General features: G+C 35.3%; 1 protein-coding gene across 21 annotated transcripts in view; it reads right to left on the bottom strand.

The window, feature by feature from the left end:
- The window catches only part of LOC113059362 (pleckstrin homology domain-containing family A member 5-like), a 143,545-nt gene that overhangs the window by 78,632 nt on the left and 43,646 nt on the right, over nt 1-21,267 (bottom strand). The window contains exon 1 of one of the 21 annotated variants that reach the window (XM_026227960.1): nt 13,012-13,137. The exons of 17 other annotated variants lie outside the window; for them this stretch is intronic. Coding sequence is in view for 2 of the 4 variants with exons in the window: in XM_026227993.1 (XP_026083778.1) it covers nt 12,725-12,731 (7 nt within the window). In the remaining 2 variants the exon portion in view is untranslated. Of the gene's footprint in view, nt 1-8,023; nt 8,261-10,797; nt 12,732-12,790; nt 13,138-21,267 lie in introns of those variants that run through there. 3 more of the 21 variants (XM_026227952.1, XM_026227993.1, XM_026227999.1) reach the window with 3 other exon arrangements.

Below are 21,267 nucleotides of genomic sequence, written 5' to 3'. Positions count from 1 at the left end.
TGCTTTACAGATTGGATGGAAATGCGGATGGGATTAGGTGAATGAATGCTTGCAAGCTTCATATACTCTAATTGGAAAAGCAGAGTATTTGGTATAAAGCTAAATTAATTTGTTCATGAATGAATGTTTTTGAACGAGTCAGCTGTGTGAATAATACAATGACTCACTCAGTTACTTGTTTCTGTACCGAATGAATTAGCCGTAAAAATCATGTTTTGATGTTTTGATTATGAATGAGCAAACAATGATTCAGTGTTTTTGAATGAATTAAATTCAAATACCATTCACAAATGAATTAGTTCTTCTGAACAAATTGAATGAGTGAATGATTCAATGACTCACTCATGAACAGTCACTTTTTTCATTACTGAATAAATCAGTGCTGTTCAACTAATTGAATGAATCAATTAAACGATCATCTGTCCAATTCTGAATTAATAAGTGGTGTTGAACAAATCAAAAGAATGAATGATTCAAATTTCTCACTTATAAACACAATAACTTGTTTTTTCCTGAATGATTCACTCCTCCCAAACAAATCAACAGAGCGAATTATTTAAATGACTCACTTATGAATAGTCACTTGCTTCATTCCTGAATAATTGAATGTTGTTGAATAAATCAATTTCAATCAATTCAAATTATGACAATCACAAAGATGATCACTTGTTCTATTCACGAAAGTATGAGCGTTGTTGTAATAATTGATTTAGTGAAGGACTCAAATGACTCACAGTCACTTGTTTTGTTCCTGAATCAATCTCTGCTGAACAAATCAACTTAGTGAATGAATCCAATGACTTAAAAGAATCACTTGTTCAATTTCTTAAAAAATCAATACTGTTGAACAAATATTAGTGAATGATTCAAAAGACAATCATGCTCCATTTATAATTGAGTCAGTGTTGCTGAATGAATCGACTGAGTAATTGACTCTAATGACTCACTCAAAAAAGACAACTACTTGTTTAGTTCAGTAAAGAATCACTGTAGTGAAACAAATCTTTATTTTTAAGTGAATTGTTATATTAATTAATTTAAAGGCATACTTGTGCAATTTAACCTGCAGAGTCAAATCACCATGACTAAAATTAAGAGTTTTAAACACTAAGTTAATTTAGCCATAAATATTTTTTTTTTTTTGTGAATGTCAGTTTATGAGGCTGAAGTAGATAAATGACTAGCAAGGATGTTCATCCAGGATCGTGTCCTAGTTGTGTAAATCATGTTAGGATATTGGCATTACTGCATTTAAGACCTTTATTCCTCACTCTATGCTTCATTTGATTGCACTATGTGGATGTATGGTGGTGTTTTACGAGCAATTTACATTTAATATGGCGTCTGTCTTTGCACCCCAATTCACCCTCAGGGACCAATAAACTATGTCTATCCATCTTCACAAGAAAATCCCTGCTAAAGTGCAGGCACTTATGCTACAGACACATCCAGCATAGAAAATCAAGTCTGAAGGAATCCGTCAGCACGCTGGCTGACAACTAACCGACCGCTCGCTCTTAAAGTTCAGGATTAAGACGTGTTTTTTCAACACTAATTAAACATGGGGAAATCAACGGCTTCTGTTTGTGCTTTCCTAGTAATCTATGAAAAGATGGGCAGGATAAAAACCACAGAAGAGAGTTGATACGACCGAGGCCGGAGAGATTAGAGGGACAGATTGGTGAATGTGCCTCGCCAGAGCCGCTGATAAGATGCCTTTACTAGTTGCGAGATGAAAAGAACCGAGATGGAACAGCCTCGCAAAGTGGGAACAAGACTTAGATCATGCCTGCGGAACAGATTTCGACAAATCTGAGTACCTGTGATGTGCAATGTGCACCAAGTGACACTGATACCCAACAGCATAAAAAATGGTGCAAAACCAATGCAAGTTGTTTGTCAAGCGTGCATCAATCACAGCTTAAAAGGAAATGTGAATTATTGATGCATGAACGCATTGATGAATCTGTCAGCACAACACCAATTACAGTCTCAAGATCCGAGACTGTGTGAAAAGAAACACGTATCTTGGCCTGGTTTGAGTAATGTAGCTTTTATGGATGAAGCAAGTAAATATGATGCAACCGTTTTCTCCCTCAAAGAATCTTGCACCACCAGGCAATAAAAGCGGTTTGCCGCAATAAGCGATTATATAAAGGCCATCTAAATTGTATCAGTGTGCATTTCATGAGGCTTGGCATTGTAATATCTTCATGGCTGAAAAAATGATCCACAGCGCCATTATATTAATAACATGGTCAGCCAATATTAGCAATTACGTCTTGATGGATGAGTGTGTTATTGTAGGAGGCGACTGGGGCCGATGTGCCGGCAGAACCCAAAATCAAAAAGACCCAAAGTGTCGAACGTTTCCCTTTACTTATGTAAATCCTTCCAGACAAGCAACATCTCCCTCAACGGCTCAATTAACGTGCTCGATTTTAAACAATGTTTTTTTGTAGAGATGCCACTGTTCGATGCCTTTGTTGTTGGTGAGGGAAGCGCTGTTCTCCCTCCGGCTCTGGGGAAATATCTGAACTCTGCGTGAGTTTAGTCTCTGTGCTTTTATCGCTGATAAGAGGAAAAAACAAAGCAAGAAATCAGCAGAGGATTGCGATGCGAACGCTGTGCTCACCTCGCCTGGCTGTAGAACTCTCTCTCCCCTCACTCGGTGTCCCTCCGAGACTTTCAGACAGTCTGGCTGGGGTGCGAATGGCTGCATACCCCCCTAATGCACTAAAACCCTCTGACAGACTGAGAAATGAAAGACAGGGAAGCAAGCTTTGAAATGCCTATGTCACACTAAGACTGGCGTCCCTCTGAATCATGACAGGGAGGCCGGTGGATGTTTCAGGATTATTTAAAAGACAGTTTAAAGACACGCATTCTTAAAAGAAACATCATCAGCATGATGAGACCAGGACTGATTTTAAACTCCAATTCAACTGCTGAATTTAAAAATGATAGATAGATAGATAGATAGATAGATAGATAGACAGACAGACAGACAGACAGACGGATGGATGGATGGAACAATAAAATGAAAGACAGACAGACAGACAGACAGACGGATAGAAAGATATATAGATAGAAAGATAGATAGATAAACAGTTGGATGGATGGATGGACGGATGATAGATAGACAGTCGGATGGATGGATGGAAAAATAAAATGATAGATGGACAGACAGTCAGATGGATGGAAGGATGATGGATGGAACAATAAAATGATAGATGGACAGACAGAAAGACAGACAGAGACAGATATATAGATAGTAGGGGTGTAACGGTTCACAAAATTCACGGTTCGGTTCGATACGATTCACTGGTGTCACGGTTCGGTACGGTACGGTTCGGTACGTTTTAGATACAGCAAAAAGAAAAAATTGGCAGATAAATTTCCTTGATTTAAAAAAAAAAATTATTTATTAAAACTAACAAAGTATGTTTTTTTTTGTTTGTTTTTTTACATTGAACAAGGATGGAGCTAGTTACAGTACTAGTCCATTTTGATTACCGTGCTTGTTTGGATGCCCCGATCGATTGGTAAAGTGCTCCCAAACACCAGACCTGTTGTTTATTGGAGGATCTTCTATTTCTTGTCTGTTAAACGCATTGGCTATTTTGCAATGAGCCTTCAGCAAACCTGACTCTGAGTGAGCGAAGCGCCTGACTGAGTAGCCTAACATAAACATATAAGTTGGTGTTTTTTTCTTCTTTGGGGGTGTCAGGGGCGTTGCCTGTTACGTCGTTTGGGTTATTGGGCTACCTTGTTGAACGCATATCATTATATTTCACATTTTTTAAATTTATTTTCCAAATATAATTAATTAGTCCAACAAACCGTTCGGTACATAATGTGTACCGCGTACCGAACCGAAAGTCTCGTACCGAACGGTTCAATATGAATACACGTATCGTTACACCCCTAATAGATAGATAGATAGATAGATAGATAGATAGATAGATAGATAAACATTTGGATGGATGGACGGATGGATGGATGATAGATATAGATAGACAGTCGGATGGATGGATGGATGGAACAATAAAATGATAGATGGACAGACAGTCAGATGGATGGAAGGATGATGGATGGAACAATAAAATGATAGATGACAGACAGTCAGTCAGATGGATGGATGGATGGATGGAACAATAAAATGATAGATGGACAGTCAGATGGATGGATGGATGGATGGATGGAACAATAAAATGATAGATGGACAGTCAGATGGATGGCTGGAACTATAAAATGATAGATGGACAGACAGTCAGATGGATGAATGGATGGACAAATGGAACAAAATGATAGACAGACAGTCAGATGGATGGACGAATGGAACAAAACGATAAATGGACAGTCAGTCAGATGGATGGATGGAATCATGAGTGCCGCAGTGGAAGAGAGTGTGGATCTGACATGTATTCAGCTCTCAGAGACGCAGCGCTTCATGCTCGAGACAACAGCCACTGAGCACAATAAACCTTTCGCAAGAGAGAATGCGCGATTGCTGCAGCTTGGACGAATCCTGGCCGGCAGCAGAGAAAACACTACTCAGATCTGACTTTGGGTTGAGAGAATATTTCTACCCATAATTTGTGGTAACATCATTATTCCTACACACAGCTCCTCAACTTACAATCCAATTGTGACTTACTTTAATACTTAAACAACTTCTTAAGCAACTGCTCAAGAGTCTGAGAAGAAATGAGAAGAAAACTAACTTTTCTAATTTTCGTGTTTGATGTGGTATATCATAAAACAAACCCGCCTGAATCAAACATGAAAATTGTAGTTGATAAAAACAGTGCTAAACTACGCTGAGAAGTTTAACATGGTTAAACATTTTTAAATAATACCACCACAGTAACTTCGGAATGTTTGTAATATATAAATATCAAAAAAAACTTTAAAAAACAAATACACCTACTCTTAAAAAAAAACCATCAATGGAATTAAGAATGCTTTCTAAATTCCAATTCAGTTTCTTCTAAATTTTTCCAATTCAGTTGATATCGTAAACAGGAAGTAGAATTAAAATCAACTGCAATTCAAAGAAATGATTTTAGCTGTAATAAGAGTGTTTTGTAACAAAGTAAAAATAAAGTTTGTCAATCCGAATTTAAAATGTTTACACAAGATAAAGTGCACTTAAAAATCTGTCAAAAATAACTGCAATAAGCAGTATTTTTTTAAAGAGAGAACGTGTTTCAGGCCAAATTTTGGACGTTCATTGAATTTTATTTTTATAATATTTTTTACATTTTAAATAAAAGTGAAAAGATGAAATAAAATTATAACTAATAATAATAATCAGTAATTATAAATAGTAATTCTAATAATATGTAATTATAAATAAAAAAAATATATACAAAAATAGTAAATTTGAACTGAGCAAATAAACAGGAAGTAAAATTGAAAATGAAATTCAAAGAAATTCATGCAATTGCAATAACGGCAACTTTTTAAAAAGATAAAGCTAGTTTTGTCAAGACAAATTTTAAATGTTAATTGATGTTCTTTTATATAAAAGTGAAAAAAAGAACAAACAAACACATACATACTTACCAAAAATAAACTAAAAATGAAAGAATATTAGAAGTGAAAAACTGTAATAACCCTGCTTCACTCCACCATGCTTTCAGCACACAGTTTGGGGTTTGAGACTGGCATCATTATCCCTCTGGAACAAGCTCCTCTTCTTCTTGGTTTTGCATATCCTGAGTATCAGGATAATGGACCAAACCACGGGGTCACGCCGTGTTGTCTCCGCTCTGCCAAGCCTTCAGCCCCAACCCAAGGCAGCCGTCATTATTCCTCCATAAACCTGGCTTCCTCACCACACAATCAGAGCGTGCAGGAATAACAGGCCTTATATATCTGGCCTGATTTCCATCGAACTTTTCTAACTCCAGAGCAAACAGCAGTTTAGCGTGAGCCTCCAGAGAGACGGAATGAGCTCAGCGTCTCCAGCACACCTGCGCAGATCTGACAAGACGTCTCATTAGCCGCTGCACACAGCAGACGGACAGCAGCACAAGTTAATCACTTTACAAAGCAGTGGGCTGCTGACTAACACAGCTTGTTAGAGGTGAGATTTAGCTTTGTGCACTGGGTTGCTAGATGTTGTAATTAGTCCGATTTAGGGAACTAGGCAAACAGAAGCTTGCCTTAGAAACCCAAAAAACCCTCAGGCTATGTAACGGGTGCTGAATATCTTCTGGATGGGATGGGTGAGATAGAGCGAGAGAGTTCCTCTGGGAGAAGAGGGGAAGATGGAGAGTTGGACTGGTTTCTGATGTTATATAACGCTAAACTGCCGAGTTTAAAAGTGCGTGATTACATGCTTGTGTGCGGATGCAGTCGTGCACGCCAGCACTTTTCACATGCATTTGTGTTTTAGTGTGTGTGCTTTTTACTCACACTGAAGTCTTACTGTGAGTCAGTGGTGAAAAACATAATGGGTCTCTATACAGTCAAGAATCAAGGACCCTGAAGGGCTTCACAGACTCACTGAAGGCTGATGCATGCTGGGAAATCATCACAATGAAATGCACAACGGAATATCAATATGGCATCATATGCAATAGAATATTAGACAATTGAGAAGTGCACAGAATAAAAACAAATATTTTAATGGTATGTGAAACATAATAAATGTTCAATCAATAAACGTACTGGACAGTAGTATGAAACATAGCTGGAAAATATTTATTTTAATTGTTTTAAAATATAATTTCAGTTTACTAATTTATTTGTTTAAATGAATAATGACTTAAACATTTTGAAGTAGTCCAAAGAAACAGTGAATTTTTATTTAACTTTCCAATAATAATAATAATAATAATAATAATAATAGACATGTAAATTAAACTACTGATTCATTCATTTAAATAATAAATATTTTTATAACTATTCTCATCCAAATGGGAAAAAAACATTATCATTAAATAATACTAATAGTAATAATTAAAAAAAAAATAATACTGATTTATTCAATTTAAATTAATATTTATATATATTTTTTATACAATTTTAAATGAAATTACAGATTTATGCATTTAAATTATTAATTTAAAATAAGAAAAATGACTTTTGGCAACCCCATAAAAAAGGGGAAAAAGTTATTATTAAATATTATTAAATAATTGTTTTCATTAAACACCAATTATTATTATTATTATTATTATTATTATTATTATTATTATTATTATTATTATTATTATTAACAATAATATTAAACATTTACTAGATTCATCATTTAAATTAATAATAATTTTTACAAATGACTTTTAGCAGCCCAGTGAAAAGTCATTAATCCAAGAAAAAAAAAGAAAGTGCTGAAAATATCAGCTGGTATTGTTTCCAACAACATTAACGATCACATCTAGAGCAATGCAATGCAAAAAAAATTAACAATTTTCCAGCACTGTTCTGGCAAACCTGTCATTCTTTGCATGCGTGTACCGTGTACAGTATGCATACTACCTACTGGTGAATTTAGTTTGGTAGCATGCAAGTATGCTGTGCAGAACACCTCAGTCTATTCCACAGTATCCTCATCCAGGGTTGATGGATCTCTCTCTCTCTCTCAAGACGGTTTCTGTATGAGCCGTGTGGAATTTCAAGAGCGCTTCTTAAAAGGGAACGACAGAACTTTTGAATAAAAAAATCTCCTTTGTGTGCGTCTATCCTGATAATCCACAAGCCTGTGAAAGTTCTACATCAATCCATCAGTCATGAAAGGACGTCAGTGCTTCTGCCCTCCTCTGACTCTCAGTTATGGATATAGAAAGACACAGAGGGACGTTTTATATCGACAGTGACCAAAAATCATCATCCTCTTTCCAAAAGCTCAGCCAGGCAAAAACACACCAAGCTTTTCTCCATCAAAGTCAAAATACTGCATGCAAAATATGATGCCAACAATTTTTTGCACCCTCCAAAAAAACACATATGATTGTGAAATTGATTATGAGGAGATACAGGTGAAGACATTTGTATATGCATAAACACTTACCGCAGGTGAGCGCTTCATGATAAATCCAGCTGAGATCGTGCGTCTTACACAACACACTCGTACGTGTGTGAAAGAGAGAGAGAGAGTGTGTGTATGTATGTGTAAACTGCCCTCACTGGCTCTCATCCATGACAAACCGCCAACAGTTCTGTTCCCTGACGTCTCTCCACAAGCAACGACAGAAGAGAGAGAGACGGAGAGATGCTGCTTTCACACAGCTGCTGCAGCGGCTAATCTCTCTCTCTCTCTCTCTGTGTCTCTCTCTCACTTTGCTCAAACTGAGCATGCTCAGAACACAAGGTACCATTCCACCAGGAACTATGCACCATAACATCATACACACAGGGTCTAAATTTGACTTTTCATTTGCCAAGCGGCAGGTAAACATTCCTCAACAATAAATGTTTCTTATTGATCATGTCTTTTGATAAACTATTTTCCAGATTAAAAATAAAACAAAACAAAACACAAAATAAATAAACTGGGAAGTTTGATTAGGACTGGGTTATGATCATAACCCAAAAAAAAAAACATTTTCAAATTTTGTCTCATTTTATTACCATTTACAATAATTAAAAACAGCTGAATGAATAATAGTAATAAGGCAAGAAGAAACATATACACACTATTCAAAATCTTGAATCTTCTTTTCTTATGAAAATGTATTCTGAAATATGTGAAAAAATGCTACAGATTAAAAAAAAAAAAAAAAAAAAAAATAATAATAATAATATATATATATATATATATATATATATATATATATATATATATATATATATATATATATATATATATATATATATAATAAAAATATATAAAATATAATATTGAATGTGGTAAATCTATGAAAAACAACGATTTCTTTTTATATGTATGTAAATGATTAATATTTTAAGAGGGACAAGAAAGAAATAAATTCAAAATAAAATATTTTATTATATATATATATATATATATATATATATATATATATATATATATATATATATACATACATATATATATATATATATATATATATATATATATATATATATATACATATATATATATATATATATATATATATATATATATATATATATATATATATATATATATATATATACATATATATACATATACACACACATATATATATACATACACCGCACACACACACACACACACACACACACACACACACATATATATATATATATACATATAAAATGTTTTTTACATATTTTGTCATTTTGGTGGACTGATGTAAAGAATGTTCACTTTGAAACTATTTTGAAATTGCTACTTTCAAAAATAATTGCAAGGAAATGGCAAGTAATTAAAAATGACGTTCTGAAGTAGAAAATATTCAAAAACAACTCCAAAAAGCCATTTTTTATAAAGTTACCAGACAGCAATTTTACTTGCTCGCCAAAGCCAAACTGGACTCATATTCTTTGTTTTGTCCCGTTTGCATGTATAGGTGCAATTTAAGATGTCTCGGATCGACAGCTGTCATGACTGAGCTTTTACAAGTCACTGTTGCACCCTGATATGAGCTGGGAACAGCACATGGGTTCGTTATTTAAATCAGCGTGTGTATTTGCATGCATGTGTGTGTGTGTGTGTGTGTGTGTGTGTGTGTGTTTGCGCTGGCGGCTCTGACCTGCCCTGCTCCAGTTCTGCTGGTCCCACAGCTCTGGCCCTGGGCTCAGTATGGAGCTGCGAGCTGAAGCTGAACTCTCTGAAACTGGGGCACAGATTGATGACACAACCGGCACAGGCGAGGGAACAGAACGAGAGCGAGAATCATGGGTAAAATCGAGAAGAGCTCTCCAAACACAAGCCATGTACCCTTCAGACTCGCTGTCAGTCAGCCGAGACGCTGGACTCTTCACATGCAAACATTCAGATGTTAACCGTGAACTGAGCGCCAGAGAGATGTTTCTGCAGATGACAGCAGCGCCTCCTGTCTGCTGCTCGAGGAGCTGCAAACCCTCAGGCCTCTGGAAACCAATCCATTAAAGCCTGCGTGCCAGAGATGATGTGTTTGCTGAAGGATGTTGATTATTGTGTTATCTTGTTTACCCTGTTAGTCCATATGGTGTGAGACAACAGATGCGTGTTTAGGAAGCAGGGTGTTTATAGGAAAGTTAAAAAATTATATTTGGCTGAAAATTTTATACAGAGAGAGAGAGAGAGAAACCAAATTTTTGATGTATTTATTTAATATATATATATATATATATATATATATATATATATATATATATATATATATATATGTGTGTGTGTGTGTGTGTGTGTGTGTGTGTGTGTGTGTGTGTGTTTATTGTTGTTTGCCTTGTTATATACACACAGTATTTGTATAACTATTCATAGATGGATTTCAAATTACATTTAGTTTTACTTTTCATATAATAAATTCACAGACAAAATAGTTGATTTAAAAAATTATATTACAATTCTTAAAAAGATAATTTTTTTTATGTAATTATTTTTTAGATGTTACTATGAATAAATATATAAAATGTGTTGTTAGAAATTCATAGAAAGTCATTTATTTCATTCAGTTTATTTCATTTATAGGTGTAATAGTGTGTGTGTGTGTGTGTGTGTGTGTGTGTGTGTGTATACATACATATTTATATTCTATATATATTATGAATAGAAAATAGATGGTTTAGGTTATTCTATACTTTACCTACATCATATATTTCTTTTTTAATATATATATTTATTCTTATTATTTAATATTTGTGAAAAACTCCCCAGACTGCAGTGGATTCAGTTTTCTACAGCAGAACAGCATTGTGCCGATCAACAACAAAGACATTTGGCCATTATGTGTTGCCATAGAAACAAACTCATTTCTGACTCTGAGAAATCGGAGCGATCAGAGTGAAACTTCAGAGCTGTCATCTCATAATTACGGTAATCCACACGACAATACAGCAGTACTTAAAATAAAACACATAAATAACAAACTGCTCTTTTACACACACAATTATCAGCCACTGTGCCATGTCACAAGAGTTCTCTCTACTGGCACCACAAACATCAACAAACATCACCATGTTTACCATTCAACACACACACACACACACACACACACAGCTGGCAGACTGAGACGGAGTGTAACAGGAGTCCAGACAGTCCCGAATATTGTAATATTTCTACACCTCTGAATGTTTTCACAAACTTAAACTCACTAAATCACCACACTTACACCCACAACAGCTAACCAGGAACTCCATGAGGTCACGACCTCTGGATAACTGACCTGACATGATCAACACAGGGTTATTAGTTATAAGCAATTATGAATTATACGAGGAAAATAAAGGATTTTTCTTGCCCCTTTGAATTAAACCGTGCATCAGGTAAATGTACTTCACTGATGAACCACAGTGTGAAAGACACTAGAAGATATAAGCCAATCATAACACAGGACATTTCCCGCTCTTTTTGAGTGATGAATTTACACAGAGACATTTCTATTAATTTGTGATTGTTGGATAAATATGGCTAGCAAATCATTTGATTCACACCGATTCTGCAACGAATCATTCAGATTCACTAAAAGAATCGTCTTGAGCAATGAATTCCCATTCATTTTTTGACAACCCATCCATTCATTTTTTGACAACCATTCAGACTGATTCGCTGATGAATCATTCACTGGATCAAGATTAGAAACAACCACTTAGATTCAGACTTTTATTTGTTAAAGATTTGCTGATTCATTTGCAATGACAGGATTTTTGACAGCCTTTCTGATTCAGACTGATTCAATCATAAATCATTCAGATTCACTGAAAAGAATCAATTTGGTGAAATTCCCATTGTGAAGTTTCTATTCATTTGTGATTACTGGATAAAAAAAATGCAACAACCATTTTTGATTTATAATGATTCGCCAATGAATCATTCAGATTCACTGAAAATAAACAAATGTTTGAACAATGAATTCCCATTGTGAGTCTTCCACTTATTTGTGATTGCTGGATAAAGATTTTTAACATTTCGGATTCAGACAGATTCACTAATGAATCATTTATATTCAATGGATAGAGATTTTAACTACCATTTAGATTCAAACTGATGAATCAATCAGATTCACCGAAGAAAAAAAAAAAAGTTTCTGAGTGCTGAATACCCATTGGGACATTTCCATTAATTTGTAGTTACTAGATAAATATTTTAACAGCGACTCTAAATCATTCAGCTTCACTGAAAATAACCAACTCAAAAGAACAACTCACTCACAAAATGTTTTACAGTACACAAGCTTTAGAGAAAACCAATATCTAGCTGATGAACAATTTGGGAGAAACCAAAAAGCTGCATATTTAAAAAAAAAAGTCTATTCACCAAAGAAATGTCCATGGCTTTACCAGGCCTGGAAATCACCGCCATAATTGTAGGTTTTCTCTGACTGTGGTGAATCTGTTTAAATATAGAGCTCTTAAATATACAGCAGCAAAACTAGCATGATTCAATCCAAAGACCAATGAGAGAATGGAAAAAATGACATCACATCACAACTAAATTAAGACAAAAAAAAAAAAAATCCTGAACTAATGTCACAAATGGGCTTACAAGCGACAGTTTGCCCAAAAATGCTATTCTTCCATGGAAAAATATGATAATTTTTTTGAGTGGGGTGCACTACTTCATCTCTACACATCTGATGCAAGTAGAAATCTCAGCCGTTCAAACCCTGTAATACAGCAACAGTTGAAGCTGTTACTACCCACACAAACACACCAGACTAGACATCAGACGGTCAGATACAAATGGTTAAGATACAAATGGTCTCAAAAACAATCCTAATGATCCAAAGCCTCTGCTCAAGTGCATATGAACACATCTGTGTGCTGCTGTATCTACAAATCCCATCAGCCTGTTCATTGCATCACACTGCTGCTATAAAAACACATTCATTCAACACTCGGATCATATGCATGCTTTACATAACAGACTGAGACTGAGAGTCTTACCTGCTCAGATGACGACGCGGTCAGGGTGGACATGCAAGAGAGAGAGAAACACAGAGAGCGTTTGGTTAGTGCATGAGTCCGAGAGGAAGGACATCACATCAGCTCCACTCTGCCCTCATCTGGACACATGCACACATGCAGATCTCACCGCAGTCATGTGACACCTGTACTTCTGTGAAGAACAGGAGAGGTGTTTCCATGCCAAAATATGACCGCCATCATATCATGCTGCTGTTATGCAGTTATTAGGCACTCTATAAGTCTCTATGATACTCTGGTTGTGGGTCCTTCAATGCAAGTCTAAGTGATTTTTTGGACTGTTTAAATGCAAAGAAAATTTTTAACTACGAAGAAAAGTTCATCCTATCTTAATAAAGTCAGATAGACAAGAACAACAGACATATTTTTTTACATAATGATACTTTAATGCATTTTCAATAGTAATGTATACTGAAACATTAAGTGAATCTATATGATTCTGCACTTTTTCATAAGTCAAATTAAATGTTAAATGGATTTAAACGAAGTAAAACAAACATTGCATTTTTGATTAATTGAAATGGTAGTAGAATTAAAATGAATTAAAATTCAAAGAAACTCCAAAGAATAGAATAATTTTGAACTACATAACACGTCAACTTAAACCGTTTTATAATATATTAAAACATTAAAATAATATTATAATTTTTTATATAGATTAATAATTTTTATTATTAATAATAATTATTATATATTTTAATTTATAATGTAATTCAATATATTTTTATTTAATTATATAATTACAAATTATATAAAATTTAAAATGTAATGCATTCTGTGGAACAAAGTGCCTATATAAAATCTGCACTTATTTTTATTTAAATTAAATTACAAATGAATTTAAATATGGTTAAACAGAACTGCATTTAGAAAATTGGCTATTAAAAAAGTTATAAAATTAGATATATTCATAAGATATTTAATAAACAGAAAGGCTGGGGGTCTTGTTGGTCTGTTTTTGTTTTCCCAATGGATTAGGAACCAAAATAAAAAGATAAATGATGCCCTCTGCTGGTCAAATGCTGCTAACAGAGACGGATTTGATAACAGTGCGTGTCAGACACTTTTCATACGTTCAAATCAACATTTACAGTCAAAAACGCTGTAAAGCTATAACATATATACACTGTTTTCTATGGGTGTGGATGCAGCAGCGTGTCCAGTGCAGAAACAGGCACATCTGTTCTTCACGATTCATTTCTTGACACTAAATGAAGAAACAATTTTTTTTCTTCCTGATAGACATAAAGCTGATGACGGACTCATTAAGAGGAAGAAATCATCAGAAATGTTGATGTGTGGTGATTTTCTGTGCCAACCAGGTGGAGTGGGACCTGTTTAGTCACATCTCTGTAAAATGAGCCAACGTCCTCCTCCGCAGGTTTACTCAAACATTACCGCACTTCTGCCAGTGATTTCTAAGACCCTCCTCCTGTGATTTATGAATCACATTCATCAGTTTCCACATGACACACCTCCTGCTTCACTGAATCGATTCAAACGAATCATTGATTCAAATGAATCATTCGGGAATCATTTAATCTCTGTCAGTTGTACATAATGCACTCGCTCCACACACACTCCTGTCAGAAATACAACACTCCTCCGCAGACCCTGACGACACACACACTTCCCATCACACCCTGCAGACTGCGCAGAGAACAGCTGCTCAGGACGCCGTCGAAATGTGCCAAACTAATCAAGCTCAATGAGCTGTGCGCTTGTAACACAGCAATGCATGCAGGGAAAGAAACCCCTCAGAGACACATCCAGTGTTTGCTGGAGTCTTCTCATGAAAACGTCCTAGTCAATTTCATCATGTCATGTTCATTAAGGTTTGCTCTCAATAAAATAGCATATCATTTCCTCTAATCAGCATCTGCAAGGGCAAATCTATCTTTAGCATCGCACAATCCATACATCAGGCTTTTCTGATGTGAGCTGGACATCTGAGCACACTGAATCTCTTCATATGTTCACACCGATGAAAGACAGAATAAGAATAACATTCATTGTGCACAATAAAAGAAAGAAACATGCATTCGTTTGTGTCCGTCTCAGAAGATTCACGTGATATTGTCTTTGCTGCAGGCTGTAATTCAGAGAGCCCTGGGCAATTATAAGAAAACACAGCTGTTTATTGAAGAGACATTATGTAAAGCCTCTCGTCTCGGAGATTTCACTGATTCCAGATTAGATGAAATTAATAAAGAAGTCATTAATGATTCGGAGATCTAGACTGCTGCCAAAACCAGGTGAGCTGCCTAACTAGACTGTATTTTAAGGCAGTTTATTTGTGCTCCTGATTCGAGAAGAAATCTCACGCCGATCCCAGAATGCATTGCGATGAAAGTTCACTCAATATGCTATGTCTAACGTAAAAATACTAATATGTGGGTATTTTGTATGTTAGCTTAACAGCATGCTGTAAATAAGCTGTTATCATAAGCTTATAGAGCGTCTTATCAGTTTATCAGTTGCTTATTTAATACAACGGATGCTTATTTCATAATTATCATTATTCATTATTGATTATTTAATAATCATTATTCATTTTATGCTTTTTTTTTTTTACTTACTTGCTATTATAGTATACATTCATTTTATTTGAATAAAACCACAGTATAGCTTATAATTTTACATTTGTACTGTGATATAAAATTATTATTATATTGTTTTATTATTATTATTATTATTATTATTATTATTATTATTATTATTATTATTAATAATAATAATAATAATAATAATAATAATAATAATAATAATAAAGACTATTCTTAAAAAGATATTGCAATTAATATTACAATAAAAAATATTTTATTTACAATATAATTTTATTGTTTTATTATTATTATTATTATTAATAATAATAATAATAAACACTATTCTAAAAGATATTGCAATTAATTAATATTATTAGAATAAAAAATATTTTATTTACAAAAAGAATTTTACTAAAAAATATTTATTTATATTTACAATGAAACAGTAACATTAATTATTTTGTTTAATACATTTAATTTATTTAAAATTACATTTTCAATATTAATATTAATCTATTCAACCATTAATTGAATTAATTGCCAATTTACTGAAATTTCATACATGTATGTGTGTGTGTTTGTGTGTGTGTGTGTATTTATTTTTTTTATTTTTTTTTGGTGGTTTAATTTTAGTTAGAGATGATAACAGTGGTAAATACAGAAAGGCAGCTCACTAAGGTTTGGAACAGAGCTTTTGTCACGCTGCATCTCACTCCCTTGAAAAAACATCCCAAACCTGCAGCAGTGATGTATCTATCACTAGTTTCAACACCATGTGATTGAAAACAAACTAGTTGCATTGCAACACATCATGCACACGGTTTCTCTCTCTGTCACGGTTGCATAACACGGTTTACAGCAGATGAATGGACGTGTGAGTGAATAAGAAGCGGGACATATTTCATTCCCGCGGCGGTGACACTACAGCTCTCAGACGGCGAGGGAGGTCAGCGCCGGGTCACGGGTTAATATCAGCTCACAGAAACCAAACACAAATGCTGATTGATCTACATGGAGCTCATTTTGCTTCATTGTGTGTGGATCTGCGGATTGCACGTCTTGTGAAACGTGGGCAGATTCCTGGAAAACCTAGAGCACCAAACAAATTTTAATAGCCATAACACCATGTGTAATTGTTCTCATTCTCCTTTCAATCCATTCTTGCTTCTGAGATGCTGAATGAAATCATGTCATTGCATAACTGATTCAATCTCTCATCCGACTGTTTAAACCGAGCGCTTACAGGAAATTGGAGCCGACTGTGGGTTTGCAGTAGCAGCCGCTTGGTTATTACGCCGATAAAGTGGCTTAATCATAACACCGAGTGTCATTATTATCAGATTATGATTAGAGTATAATCATCTCTGATGACCATCCCGGCGGAAAGCTAAAATGATTATGTCGCATAAATATGTCTAATGTGAATCTGTTTATACAATTTATTGGATGATTTTATCTAAAACGACTCTAATGTCACTTCAATGCACAAAACAGACTTGTAAAATAGCCATGTAGCCAGAGACACGGCCTAAACGTGTACCTTTAAACCCATACTGCCGTTTTATAATGCCGATAAAAAGTAGCAAAACATTTAATTAAGTAAAATAAAGAATATAAATAAAATCAAGAAAATGTTATACAAAAATAAAGAATAAAATATTAAAAATTGAAAAAAATGTTATAGAAAAAATAAAGACCTTAAATTTAAATAAACCCATAAAAATAGATTTTTTTTAAAATAAATAAATAACTTACAAGATAAAAATAAACACTAAAAAAGAATAAAGAACAAAATAAAATAAAAAAATAAAAATAAAGAACTTAAAATAATTAAAATAAACACAACAAAAGGATAAAGTAAAAAAAAATTTAAGAGCTCTAAAAAAAAAAAAAAAAAAAATTAAATACAAATAATAGCAGCAGCAGCTGGAAGTAAAGCAGCAGAAAAATAAGAAACTGGTCTGCAAACATGCTCTTGTAGGCTAAACATTGCTCTCCGCTGTTGTTTACAAAGGCAAGGCCTGCGTAGTGCTCTTATCTCATGCACACGTGTTATGTGTACTAGTTAACAGTGTGTAAATGTGTGTGTGGATCAACCCAGCGCTCTGGGATTACAAACTTGGCTGGCGTGTTGAAAACAGCTCAAACACGTGGAGAGTAAAACACAAGCATTTAGACAAGAAATCTGAGCAACACTTAAACATAACTAAAAACAACTTGCTACAAAGTTACTATGAATCACTACATAGTCATTTAACATATTCATCTCCAACTTTCAACCAACAAACTCTTATTTACCAGCCCAGATGTTTAACAGTCATGCTGCATGAACATGTTCACTATACTGTATATCAGCCTAAAGCATACGTAAAGTATACGGCGCTTCAGCCGGCCCTTCAGAGGAACAGAATAATGTCTTTATCTCTCTCCAGGCTGTTATGTAAGACAGAGAATACGAGTGTCGACTTCTTCACCAAACTACCTCCCATCATCCCATGCAGGTGATAAACGACACGCAGACGCAGACCAGCGTTTAGTGTAGAGAAAAATTCCCATTCGGGTACGCAGCACTCTCATTCCCCAAAGCGTTCTCCCTCCATCATCGGCGTTTCCTGTCCCACAGCCGCACAAATTAGCATCGCATTATTAATCATACTGGAGAGACATCACTGTAGCGGGGACAGCAGGATGGATGGAAACCCACCTGTTGCGCAATCGAGCTGTTGTACGGAAACACCCATCATAAAGCGACTAATGCAATTCAGATCAAGACAACATGGTGCAGGAATGAAAACGGTACTTGTGTCGTCAAAATAATGATTGAAAATAAAAATAATTCTTATTAATACCAAAATATCTCAAATGGTTCCAATACTTGACTGTATCAATACACGGACGTCATAAGGTACATTACTTTTAGTTTCTGCAACATTGTGCCCTCTGGCTTACAGAATGAATAAAACATACACTACATGTGGTTCCGGTGCTCCATAATGCTCATGGCACTGTATTTGGGGTAAAAATGGGAAATAATAATACTTCTCTCTAAAGAAGTTTCAAGTCCACATATGCGTTCTACAGTAGAATTTTTCTCCAGTGTTTTACCACCTCATTAACGAAAATAAAATTCACCTCATTATACAAATATACCTTGTCATTGTTACATTTATCTTTCAAAAAAATGTTTGTACAAATAGAAATACAGCAGCTACTATGGTTTCCTCTGTAAACAAAGCAGCACTGCACATATAAACACTTTAATTATTATTATTATCTATTTATGGTACACTAGTGGGATATTTATTGCATCACTCCTCCAAGTTAAAGCGATGTGGAGTGTCTTCACGCACATCAACAACAAGAATAGCTCAATATAGCTCTTCGCTGATTGGCTTGCATGACAATGCATCGGGTGAACATGGTGCAGGAATGAACATGGCAGAAAATAATTTCGCATGGTATTTGGACTGAAGTCGTGGACTGAGAGTCCGGTGTTCAGCCTGTTCCTGCATGAATAAGACATGGAGACAAATGTTCTCACATTCAGTCCTGCCAGAACAGACCCGCTCTCTAATGACTCATCTGAATCAGATTCATGTGCATCTGTCCCTGAACTCACACTAAACTACTACCGTTCACCAAACTGGACTATGGGTTTTTTATGGTCACTTATGATTCTAATATCTAGGTGAACAATGGCTGATACATATTAAATGGTAGCAAGTATGCTGATATGCTTTCTGTGTTGAGGAAAGCATTATTATTACTATTCTACAACCAAAAAGACCCGGTAAACCACCTAGAATACAACGCAGAAGGTCCTAAATACCATGTAGTGACCCTAGCAGTAGAAGTAGTAGCCCTAAAAAAAACCCAAAGCAACAAGCTAAACTTCCTTAGCAACCTGTGTGAACACTCAAGCAACCTCCCAGAATGCCCCAGAAACCATATACAGTAGCAACTAGCCAAACCTCATTAGCAACCACCAGAAAACCAGAAACACTTCAGAAACCACCCAAGATGTCCTACAAACCCCATAACGAAAAATCATAATGCAATCATCCAAACCTTCTAAATAACCATAAGAATGCCCTAGCAACCAGACAAAACACCCTAGCAACTAACCAGCAGTAGCACAAGTACGATTTACGAAGCAAACACCCACGCGCTTCGAGTGATGAAGGGCAACAAACACTGCCCTCCATGTTATCAGGGAGAAGATGCGATGCACGGCGATCTGAGGAGATAACGCACTGATTATCCAGAAGCAGATGTTGACATCCATCTATATGAGAGATGATCCTCCTTCTCTGGATATTAATCCTCTTGACTGGTGGAAAGCAAATGAAAGGCGCTTCCCGAAGCTGGCCACTAGCGAGACGTTACCAGTGTATTCCCGGTACAACTGTCCCATCGGAGAGGGTGTTTTCTGCCGCGGGTCTAACTGTCAAAAGGCTGCGCTCCAGACTGACCCCACATCACATTGATATGTTGCTTTTTTTAAATAAAAATTAGACAAGGAGTTGAGGTAGGGCTGCTATTTTTATTTAACGATAAATCTTAGTCAAACGAAAAAAATTCCCGGTTTTTGAAAGCTTCATTCAAATGGATTCAGTGTTTTCTTTTTGTCATCTTAATTTGTTAATTATTTAAGTTTAAAAAATATATTTAGTGTAGGTCTATTGTGTTTTTTATTTGTAAATTTTTTATTCTATTTTTCTCACTGTCAGAAATGCTGCAGGTTCGTGGACATTTTAACTGAAACCGGTTCTGTATGCTGCTGCTGTTTGCACGTTAAAACCCTTTTATATATAAAAAATTTTTTGTATTTTTTTAAAGGGTCACAGATACGCGTCAATTTTATTTGTATTTAATGCCAATTCAATATTATAATCTTATCAGTTAACGGTTAATAATCGATTAACGAGCGGCGGTTGTCGGTCAGGAAAATTAATCGAAATGAGCATCCCTACTAGAAACCATAGGCTATTGCAATAAGCCAAACCTTCAAAATAACCACAAGAACACCCTTGCAACCAGACAAAACACCCTAGCAACTAACCAGAACGCCCTAGAAACCATAGGCTATTGCAATAAGCCAAACCTTCTAAATAACCACAAGAACACCCTAGCAACCAGACAAAACACCCTAGCAACTAACCAGAACGCCCTAGAAACCATAGGCTATTGTAATAAGCCAAACCTTCTAAATAACCACAAGAACACCCTAGCAACCAGACAAAACACCCTAGCAACTAACCAGAACGCCCTAGAAACCATAGGCTATTGTAATAAGCCAAACCTTCTAAATAACCACAAGAACACCCTAGCAAAGACAAAACACCCTAGCAATCACCCACAGTGCCCTCAAAATCATAAAGCAATGAGTCAAAACTCGTTGTCAACCACCAGTCCTCTAGAAACCAGTCAGAAAGGCCTAAAAAAAATGATACACTGAAGCAATAAGTCAACCCTCATTAACAACTACCAGAATTCCCTAACAACCACACAAGATGCCCTAGAAACCCCAAAGCAACTAGGCAAGCATCCTAAGCAACCAGCCAAAAAAAAAAAAACGACAACCGTTCAGAATGCTGTAGAAATAAACCATATACTGTAGCAACTAGCAACCAGTCAAAACTTGTTAACAACCACCCAGAACACCCTAGCA

The sequence above is a fragment of the Carassius auratus genome, chromosome 4 (genome assembly GCF_003368295.1).
Source record: "Carassius auratus strain Wakin chromosome 4, ASM336829v1, whole genome shotgun sequence".
Lineage (NCBI taxonomy): Eukaryota > Metazoa > Chordata > Actinopteri > Cypriniformes > Cyprinidae > Carassius > Carassius auratus.
This window is presented reverse-complemented; position numbering and strand designations above follow the sequence as displayed.